This window comes from Aphis gossypii, chromosome X (genome assembly GCF_020184175.1).
Source record: "Aphis gossypii isolate Hap1 chromosome X, ASM2018417v2, whole genome shotgun sequence".
Lineage (NCBI taxonomy): Eukaryota > Metazoa > Arthropoda > Insecta > Hemiptera > Aphididae > Aphis > Aphis gossypii.
The window spans coordinates 38999502-39010914 of record NC_065533.1 but is presented as its reverse complement, the minus strand read 5'-3'; the positions used below and the strand labels follow the sequence as shown (position 1 = coordinate 39010914).

General features: G+C 21.8%; 1 protein-coding gene across 1 annotated transcript; it reads right to left on the bottom strand.

Moving 5' to 3' along the window:
• Positions 1-869: 869 nt before the first annotated feature.
• LOC114129424 (coiled-coil domain-containing protein 22) lies at positions 870-11329 on the bottom strand. Its single transcript, XM_027994152.2, has 11 exons — positions 10888-11329; positions 9711-9882; positions 8066-8195; positions 7071-7226; positions 5228-5379; positions 3246-3422; positions 2946-3179; positions 1928-2067; positions 1663-1828; positions 1455-1589; positions 870-1369 (listed from the first exon to the last, which is right to left on the bottom strand). The coding sequence occupies exons 1-11, from the start codon at positions 10935-10937 to the stop codon at positions 1259-1261; spliced, it is 1623 nt and encodes a 540-aa protein (XP_027849953.2). The 5' UTR covers positions 10938-11329; the 3' UTR covers positions 870-1258.
• Between the last annotated feature and the right edge of the window lie 84 nt (positions 11330-11413).

The following is an 11413-nucleotide window of genomic DNA, read 5'->3' as shown; positions in this document are numbered from 1 at the left end:
TTTTTGATAAATGTATTTATGTATTGGTATATAATATTGTCAATATTATGATCTTTAAGTGCACTAAGTAATCAAAATCAATAAAATATCCGTCCAATTATATATGATATAATTTTTTTATTATTATTATTAAATTTATATATATATATGAGTTGAAATATGTTATTTTGCCTTATTTAACTTTTGTAACAGTATATGCAATTAAACAAATTATATTTAATTATTTACAAATCAATGTTATATTCTTAATATTTTGTATAAAAACATTTACTGCTATTTTGACTGTTGGTCAACTTAGCAAAAATAGTAAAAGAAAATTTTTACTTTCAGAGATTATCTAAATATTAAAGGTATTAAATGTATAATTATCTATGTATTGTTTGTATGGTACATCGGACTAGTTATCTATTCCAAATCAACAAAATATTATTTTTGGATTTTATTTTTAAGAAAAATAAACTCTATCATTTAATTGATATTCATCTGATTTATAAGGTGAATTAATGTAAATCTGAAGGTGCTGGTGAAGCAAACTTAAATTTTTCTTTTTGTTTATGATTTTCTTTTTTAATGTGCCATTAAATAAATAATAAATAAATATAATAATATAAATTAAAAATTATATGACAGTAGTATGTTCTATTAATTTATTAGGTATAAATTTAAAATAAATGGTAATATATCTACATCTGATGAATGCTTTAAGATAAAACAAAAATTACACTTATATAGCACCTAAGGTTGTAAAGGAATGTATTTGAAAAACCATGTGACTTAAGGAACTTTGAATTTTTCAACTTTTCAAGACTTATATTAACATCAGTAATATTAAGGTTTCAGTTATTAGGCAAATGATAATACAATAAGGGTAATTTATAAGAACAATTTTAATAATTCAAACACAATTTTTTATAATAATAATTTTTGAGTAAAAATATATTTTTTTAGTAAATGAGAAAAAAATATTTTTATTTTAGAATAAGGTATAACAATTCAACTTAAATATAAATAAGATACAATATAATTAAAAATCAATTTTGATTATTTTTTAAATTCGTAAAATATTATTTCCTCAATAAAACAAATTAAATTGTATTACAAAAGATATCTTAAATATTACTAATATATAAAAATTACAAATAACAATATTTATTAAGTTAACTATTTGTCAATTATGAGTTCTCAATTCTGACATTAGCTACAAAATATAAAGAATGCTAAGGAATTGAACAGAATTCATTATAGAAAGTTAATTGTTTTAGTTTTTAATTTTTTTTAATAATAGTAGTTGTTCATTTTTAACAAGTTCCAAATCTTTTCTAAGTTTTTGTATATTAGCTGTGGCTTGATGAGGATTTTCGTTTTCAATCTAAAGAAAAAGTAAAGCAATAAATTATAAATGATATCAAAACAAATAAATAAATATATGTTTGATAAAAGTTAATATAATATACCTGTTCTTCTAAATCTTTAATTTCTCTTCCAATAGTACCGGTCTGTTTTACAGATGTTATAATGCTAGAACTATTAGAATGGATAGCAGCTAATAGTTTATAACACTTACGGATTGTATCATCTTTTTTTGCAACCTGTACACAATTTTTGGGTATTATAAAGTTATTTAAATTAAAAGCTAAGATACAATTAAGAATATTAAAATACCTTAAACATCAATTCATCAATTGAAATAAAACATCGCTCTACTTTACCATCTAAAGAATTTATTTCTTTTTGAACTTGTCTGGTATCATTCAAATTTTTATTTATTTCTTTTTTCTGTTTTTCGATATTAGATATAATTTCTAATATTCTTTGTGTATAACTTGACCTAAATAACAAATATTAAACAATAAATAATGTACTTATGTACTTACATTACTTATACTAACTATAATGCATTAAATTTTATTTGACACATTTTACAGACCTTGAATTATAATTTGGCTTTGAATCTAAATCATTCCTACATATTTTTATAATATCTTCTTTTTTTTGTATATCTTCAAAAATATTTTGTAACTTCAATTTTTCATTTCCATACACCACTTCTAGTTTGATATTTTTGGCCTTAAAAATTATCAAATTTATAAAAATTAATATAAATAATTAGATATTATAGTCCAAGAGTAATCAACTTTGGTTCTCTTCATAGTCAGCATGACTTAAATCTTATTTATAAAATCAAAATTTAATTATTAACATATTATGAATTTAAATTTTTAGTTTACATTTATAAAAATTCATCAAATTATATAAAATATAAACATTTTGATTTTTGGTATCATTGTATTAATTCGTGTAGCTCGCAAACACATAATTAGTTGGCCAACCTTTTTAAAAATTTTACATAAGATTTTATTGAAACTATCATATCTGTCACTAAAGTTAACATAGTAAAATAATTAGAATTGAAACAGATTTTTCTTTTTTTTTTTTGAGTTTAGTATTCTACCTATCTACATGATCAAAATGTATCTGTACAATAAACCATTATACCTATATAAATTTCTTATTGATAGGTGTGTTCGATTCAGTTAGCATATGATGTCACAATGACGTATGTTAATGCTCCCAGTATGGGCAGCAATAGCATGTTGTTACTGTGTGTGTAAAAAATTAACACAATAAACCTATTTAAATATTTGTCCAACAACTTATAATTTATAATAAACTATCATTAGAAATTAATCACACAATTTTATTCAAAATTCTTAAACAAAATAAATTAAATTATAACTACAACAAGAACAAAATACAGTTATATAATAGGTTTATAGGATTATTGAATTACCTACTATAAAAAATTATGATAGTTAAATTGCTTTATATTGTATTTTTTTACCACATGATTTTATATATAATATATATGGGTCCCAAAACAAACATGTTCAGTGGGTTCATTATCTTTTTAAAGGTTATATACAAATAAAAGATAAATTACTCACTCGTTTATTATTTAGTCTTTCATTTAGCTCTGCTAAAATTAATTTCTGTTCATTTTCATATTTACTCCATTTATTGTTCATTCTTTTTATTTTATCTGGTGCTGCATCAACTTTATTTTTTAATTTAACAACAACCTCAGAATTATCAATGATATTTAAACTTTTTTCTTGAACTGCAATTTCTTTTTCTAGTTTTTCTAATTTTAACTTAAGATTCATGTTTGTAGAATGTTGCTATATAAGAGTAGGATAAACATTTAAAATCAATTTTTAATTATTATTAACAAAGAAAAAACTTACTTTTAAAGATAAACTTTTTAGTTCGTTATTCTTTGAAACTAGCTCTTTAATATACGTGGCTTCAGATTCTTTTGATATATTTTCAACTTGATCTTTAGATGGATTTTTAATTACAGGATTAAAATAACTTGTTTGTTTTAAATTGATTTTTTCTATTTCACCTTGGATTACTCTAGACTAAAACAGATTTATAATTAATAACAATTAGTGTATGGGATTTTCCTTGCTACATTTGAACTTAGATGTTATAACTATTTAACATTATATAACAGACAATAGCATAGCCAGGAAGAGTGTTTTGGTGTTGTTATACTTTCCCTAACATAAGAATCATGCAGAAAAAATATTTACATATCACTGTCGTATGGTTCTTCTATTTTATATTTTTATATTTAATATTATTATAAAGATGAAAACTAAAATGGATAGTAATGTGAATCCTCTTCATTATATACAAATTTAAATTTTAAACATCTCTCAATAAAAAAATCTTGGCTACATAATTCCTAGTGGATATGATGCAGTTTAATTAGTATATCAATAGTTTTTGTATAAATAATACAACAATAATTTAACAATTTAAATACCATAAATGTAAGTCAAAAAATGTATATTATACTTTGATAATTTTTTTTACTAATTAATTAATACTAATTTGTATTTGAAAATGTGAACTATATTTAGATATATACAAATAATTACTAACAGAGATGGTAAGGAACTTGAAATGAAACAAGAATACAAGATACTAGAGATACTATATCTAAGATACATTTAAAAAAAGACGATTAAAGTATAGAAAATTGTTTAAACATGAAATAGTTACTTCAATATTATTTATTTAACTCAGTATAGTTAGATCTTGAATATTAATTGTAAATATATACTGAACAACAATATAATATAATATAATATAAAAAAGAAGAGCATATTACCAATTATTTAATTGTTTGGTCTATACTCTGTTCAAATTAAGTAACAATGTAATTATGTCTATAGTAGTCACTGATAGTTGTTCTTAACATGAATAGAGTGTAGTTACAGAAAAATCCTTTAAAACTTTAAGGAAAATAATTATGAATTTATGACTAATAAATTTTCACATCTCAAATTATGAGCATGAGTATATAATTAAATGATAGCCGTACAATATTATTAAAAATCTAGAAAACAATTACTTATAATTATAAACACCTTTATCATTATTTACCATCTATTTATTTATTATCTACTTATCTCTTAAACTTATCTATTTAAAACCTTCTTAAACTTGATTTACATATTATATTTTAAACTAATTTTGTATTTCTATCAAACAGTTATGGAAACTATTTAAATCAGATTTAAAATCTGAATTTAATGAACTACAATTTATATATATATATAAAATGCATTTTCATTTTTATTTAATATCTTTTCACAAAAGAAATAATAATCAAGTAAACCACTAACAAAAACATACATAAATGTATCTAAGATACAGCCCATCTTTTATTACTAAGTCTCATCTAAATGAATTTTGTATTGTAAATGTTTTAATATTTAGACGGATAATTCATAATTAAAAAATAATGAGTTTGTATGACATAAACTTAAATTACTAATTTTTTTATTTATGACACAACAATTAAATGAATCATAAATTAAATTAAAAAAAAATAGTATACTTAATATTTATCATAAATAAAACCAGAAGGGCTCAATGGCCAACAATCAAGATAAAAAATTTAATCATGAATTGCCGATACGTATTACTTTAATTTAAAATAATAAAAATATTTAATCCATATTTTAAAACAATTATTGTATATTATTAGGACATGAAAACATGCTGATCATAGAATAATTGATAATTACTATATTTTAAATTTTAAATAGCTATAATATACTATTATAGAATTTTTATAATAAACGTATACTGGAAGTTAGGAACTTAATTTACTTATTGAAATTTTTTCTTTATATATTATAGTTATTTTTACCTTTGATAAATCATCTGTTGTTTTAAGTTCATACTCATAAATATTCAGCAATCTTTTAGTATTAAGTGTAATTAATGAAGGAATTAAATATTTCAAATCCGATGGTTGTTCAGTAATATATTTTAAGCTATTAATACAGAAATTTCTCCATTCTAAAAAAAACAAAACAAATCAAAATAATTAATTAAATAATCTTATTGTTTAAATTTGTTTGTCCATACTAATAAAATACACACTTATACTTAAATATTCATTAAGTATTTTAACAACATAATATAATGAGTTAAAACAAATAAAATTGTGTCATATAAATAAAATTAAAAACACTAAAGAGAAGTGTAAAAATATTTTCATTTAGAACTTATAATAGCAATTCAAAATAATTATGTTTTAAACTTCAGTTATACGACATACACATAAAAACATACATAAAGGAACATGGAAAATACCTGAATCTAATGTAGTTAACCAAATTGATCACACAATAATCTTTTTCTATAAAAAATATTGAATGAATATCAGTGTGGCTTCCGCAGTGGAAAAGGAACTACTGACCAAATCTATGTAGTAAGACAAATAATGGATATACACCTTTTATTTTATACTAAAGTTGATAATTATTAATATGTAAACAAAAGTCAAGATAGCTAGATCAGTGAGTGAATCTGTTCCATATAAACTCTGGGGTCAGATAAGGTGATATGCTAAAACATTTTTCAAAATGAACATGTAAAAGATACAATAAAGGCAGGAAGCATTAATAATAAACCATATAAAATTTGTGCCTATGCTGACGATATTGTAACAATAGCAAGAAGCAAAGGTCGAAAACAAGGACGATTGATGGGATCGATAATTTACAATTGAAAAACTAAATACATAAAATTACCTATCTGCAGTAGAGACAAAAGGTGCAAAACATTACAATTGACTAAAATAACTTTGAAGCTGTAAAGAATTTTGTTTGAATTGGTGCTTCTTTTAATAAGAGTATTAATAAATCGGAAGAAATAAAAAGAAAAATTATGGCTGGTAACCATGCATACCCCACTAATATTACACTCTTCAAATCTACTTCTTCATACTATGTTATGGAGCTGAAACTTGAATATTATCGAAATCAGATTACAATAGGATAAAGATATTTTAAAAGAAATGTAGGAAAAAGTATGGAAGTAGGTAGATGACGATGAGTAACAAAAAAACAGAACAAATTATATAGAATGAAAATATAGTGAAGTGAAAGTCATGTAGGATCAGGTGACTAGGTAATGATGTCTAAAGAATCAGGGACGTACACAGGGGAGTGTTATGGGTGTTCAAATACCTCCCAAAATATTTGGTTTTTGTTATAAGAATTTAATACTAACAAATTAAAATCATTCATACAAAAAAAAATTAATAATAATAAATAAATAAAAATAAAAATACTTAAACACAATTTATAAATAAAATAAAATTATATTTATTGTTTATTAACGTAATGGGTACAAAAGAATTGGAAAAAAAATGTTCTACTTTTCAATGACTTATTTTCAAAAACACCCCCCAACATTTTTTTCTGCATACGCCCCTGTAAAGAATACTCAAATACATGATGCATTTAAGAATGGAATGGACTAGAAAGCAAAGTTACCCAAACAGTAGATTGTTCTACAAGGTGAATAAAGATTTGCAACAAATAGGTACACAAAACTGAAGGAACAAAGTTAAACAACAGGATGAATAAAAAAATTGTTTTGAAAGCCAAGGGCCAAAATGGTTTGTAAAGCTCAGCAGTAGAAGTAGAAGTAATAAAATTAATATATTAAATCAAGTATGATCTATAAATGATAAACCTTACCAGCAGGTGTACAGTTTCTTTTATGTCCTGGTAGAGTTATTCCTGTTTCTAAAAATACAGAGACATATGAAAAGTTTGAAAATAATGAAGAGTTCAATTGTTTTCTATCGGATGATAAACTTTTTTTAAGTTTCTTTAATATTGTACATCGTTTACCTAAACAACAAAACCAAATAATTAATATTAAATATTACCAGTAGAATTCATAAAAATATATTTATATATTTTACATCTAATAAGAGGTTGTTAATTTTTTTTATTTTTATTTGCAAATAAAATAAATTACCTACAAGTTATCTTAATGTAAAAAATACAAATATTATTTTTATTATAAGTATAGTTGATATAAAAAAATATTAAACATTTTTTCTAAAACATAATTTTATTTTTGGTACAATACTTATTTTAAACTTAATGATGATGTTTCATTAGTTATTCATATTCCAAAATTGTATTATAACATTGTTTTAACTCTATAGGTTATAGTATTAGGTATTAAAAGTATGATTTCAATACAAATACATAAAAAAAATTGTTAGTAGTAATTTTAGTTTTGTATAAATAAAATAAGATTCAAGAAAATAGAATGAGCTATAGAAGATTTATAGTTTAATATATTTAAGTACATTTTTTTGGTATTGATAAGATTTTATAGACAATATAAATATAAATTAAATCAAGTTAAAAATATAGTATATTTTAACATTAGATATATTTTATGCATATAATTTTTCATTGAAAAAATAAATACTATGATATCCACTAAGGATTCAATGCAATAATACTGCAGGAACACTGTTGAATTAATTAATAATTTAATAAAAAAACATACATTTTTTACCAAAGTAATATTTAAAATGCGAATTATTGATCAATAATTCTAACTAGTAACAATAATTTTTTTTCTTCAATTATAATTTTCAACACTTGTAAAATATTCAATAAAAATGAAGTATTTAATAATTTAAATAAACAGTATAATACATATTACATACTTTTATATTCTATGATATTTTCAACTTCTTTAGGTAATTTTTCAATTAAAAACATTAATATTCTTCTCATATCTTTAATATTTCCATATAAAATTGTTTGATATCCTATGTCAGACTTGTAACCAACTTTCTAAAATAATTTAATATAATTAGTAGATTATAAGTAGAGCATTTACTAAAAAAAATTATCTACTTAACATAAATTGTTGTTATTTGAATAACCAATAACATTAAAAAAAAAAAAAAAACTTGAACATATAATAATAAGATAAAACTATATATTAGATAAAAGTAGAATAAAACAACTGAAAATAATTAAACATTTATTTGAATCACAGTAAAAACAGTGAAAACTTGTTATATAAAAATAAATACAACTTATATTATTGAATATTGGCTAACGTCTATTAGGTATGTAATTCACTAGGGAAATTTACTCCTATAATTAATTAATTTAAATTATAATTTTTAAAATTGTTAAGTATACTCAAAGACCTTACTTTCAAATACTTACACTTTTCATTCTATTTAAGAAGTTTCATGAGGTAAACCAATATTTTTATCCAAATATAGAGTGTGGCAGGGAAACTACTTTATTTAAAAATTTAATAATACAATCAGAATAAGATACATCAGTTTAATATTTTTCCTATGTTATGAAGAGACGTTTTTTGTTTTTTGTTTTAAAAATCATATAATTAAGGTGTCCTCCATTCTGGTCAATTATTTGTTGCTTGAGCTAGGATTCTTGAATAGTTAGTGTAAATTAAGAATTTTGATAGCTCCACAAAAAATATCACATAAGGCTAAATTGGATCATTAGGATATTGAAAATTGCCATATAAAACGTCTAGAGGGAGGATTTTTTATTCAATCAATATTTTATAATTTTAAATATTGACTCGATGTAGACATTAATATTACATCAGTTTTATATTTTTTCTAAACCATTTTTAAGGACTATTACTATTAGTACATACATTTCAACAACTCAGAAATTTATCAATCAAATTTAGATTTAAATAATCAAAAAATTAAAATTTTCGAAAAAAACATTTATAATAAGTCAATAATATTATAAATATAATATATTGAATTAAAAATAATATATTTATTGATTTTTACATTTTTTAATATTAATTTTGTACTAAGTATATCATTTCTACTCTTTATCCTACTTTTAAGTTTATATATTTATACAATGAATAATGAATAATGAATAATATGTTTTACTTTAATTTTCATTATTTGAAAATTTGGTACTCGCTAAATTATATTATTATTACTATATTGTAAATTGGACATTGTCTGTTGGATTTATAAATAAATACAAATCAATAATAATAAATTACATATTTTAAATGCTAATTTAATTATGAATTATGACCAATAATCATTAGACAATACTAATTTGAGTCCAAATGCTGCAACTTAAAACTTAAAACTTAAGTGGAAATTTATTGTTTTCATAAACCAACAATAATATGGACTACATGTGGATATTATAGAAATGTTATTTACCTAAATTCACTAAAATAAACATTGGTTATTACATTTTTATGGCCATTATATAAGAATGTCAAAAATAGATTAATACCTGCATGTCATATATATATGAAATATTAAAAAATAGTAATAATTTTACCTTACAAGCATCTGCAACAGTGATACCATATTGATATCTAGCAGACATAGATCGAGGAATTGTAAAAGATAAGTTTATTGTTGGTTGAATTTTTTGTAAGCACATTATTATAGATTTTATTAAATTTTCTTGAGTTATATTTGTAAAGGCAGTTTCATTTTCTGAAAATTCACTGAAAAAAAAAACTTTGTTACTTAAAATTATAGTTCAATATATAAATTTAAATTATTGCAATCTCTAATAAGCCACATTATTTCAATACCTTAAACTGACTTTACAAAAAGTTCAAGTATTACTAAAAATAAATATTTTTAATACCAATAAGCACTGAACACATATTATAAAAATAAGAACTTTTTCTTAGTTCTTTCAAAATCTTGTGGAAATACATTCTTTTTATGTATTTATTATTTAATGGAGTATTACTAAAATAAATTATATTGATAAAAACAACTAAAAATTCAAATTTAGAAGTATGAAAACATAAATCAAATAAAATATATTCAATTAATGGCAATTTGGAAATATACCATGTAACAAAGGAATAAAATTTAAAATATAATTAATAGAAAAATTCATTAGTTCATAAAAATTTATTTAAAATATTTATTAGGTACTAAAATGAATATCAGCTAAATTAAGATGATGGCTCGGATGATGGGTTTGTACATAAAAATCATGCTGTTACACCAGCATTAATTATTGAAGACCAATGAATTCTCTATACTTTTTACCTACAACAATTATTACTTAACTCAAATATATTTTTGTTTTGGCTTTAAAGGTGTTATTCATTAGATAATAATAGTCTATTACATTAAAAAATTGAATGTCTAATATAAAATTGTTGATGATATTCTTATCACATAGTTTTACAAAAATCAGGTGTAATCCAACTAATCCAAGTGATACATATTAACTGCACTCAACAGAATGTTTTGATCAAAATTATTAAGTTTTCTATCTACTGAATAACATGCCAAATTTCAAACTTTTGAAAGTCATAAGCAAAAGTTGTTGGGAAACATTTTAGACAAGTACCTACCTATCTAATAAATACCAATAAATACCCACCAAAAATTAAATTTAGAAAATGTGCTTATATAATAATACCTACCAATAATAAATACATATATTTTATCTTATCTAAAATTTAAATTAAATAAAAGACACTTACCAACCAATCTCTTTTAGAGTACAAAATATTATTGCATCAATTTCGTCCATTTTATACAGTAAAATGTTCTTAACCGGATACAAGACAAATTTAATAAATTTATACAAAAACCACGATTAAAATAATAAGAACCGTGTTTCATGAAATTATTGTACCAAGAACATCGATTACGTAACACATATCTTGATTACAATTTCAATTTGGATATACCTTTATTACTTAAATTCATTATTCGATGTTTTATATTTCCATGTTTTAATAGAATAGAAGTATAAATTAACCCAAACTACTATGGGTACAAACACTGTAAATTAGTATGATACGGATTATTTTAAATTGTTAACTAGTAGTTAGGTAATTTTTTAAGCTATGATTTTACCGATAATATTATGAAAATATAAACTGGTAAGTAATGAACATCCAATCATAATCATTGTCGTTGCAAAGTGCGGCTGATTACCATTTATTATCATTATGTCGAATGCATTATCAATTACAATTTAAAAAATGATCTCGTGGTGTTTTT

Bases quoted from the DNA above. Each gene is read 5' to 3' on its own strand.
- LOC114129424 (XM_027994152.2), bottom strand. From the start codon at position 10,937: ATGGACGAAATTGATGCAATAATATTTTGTACTCTAAAAGAGATTGGT. The intron at 5,380-7,070 runs GTAAGGTTTATC...TGTTTTTTTTAG, and splicing joins AAGAAACTGTACACCTGCTG to AATGGAGAAATTTCTGTATT. The intron at 3,180-3,245 runs GTAAGTTTTTTC...ACTCTTATATAG, and splicing joins TAAAAAGTTTATCTTTAAAA to CAACATTCTACAAACATGAA.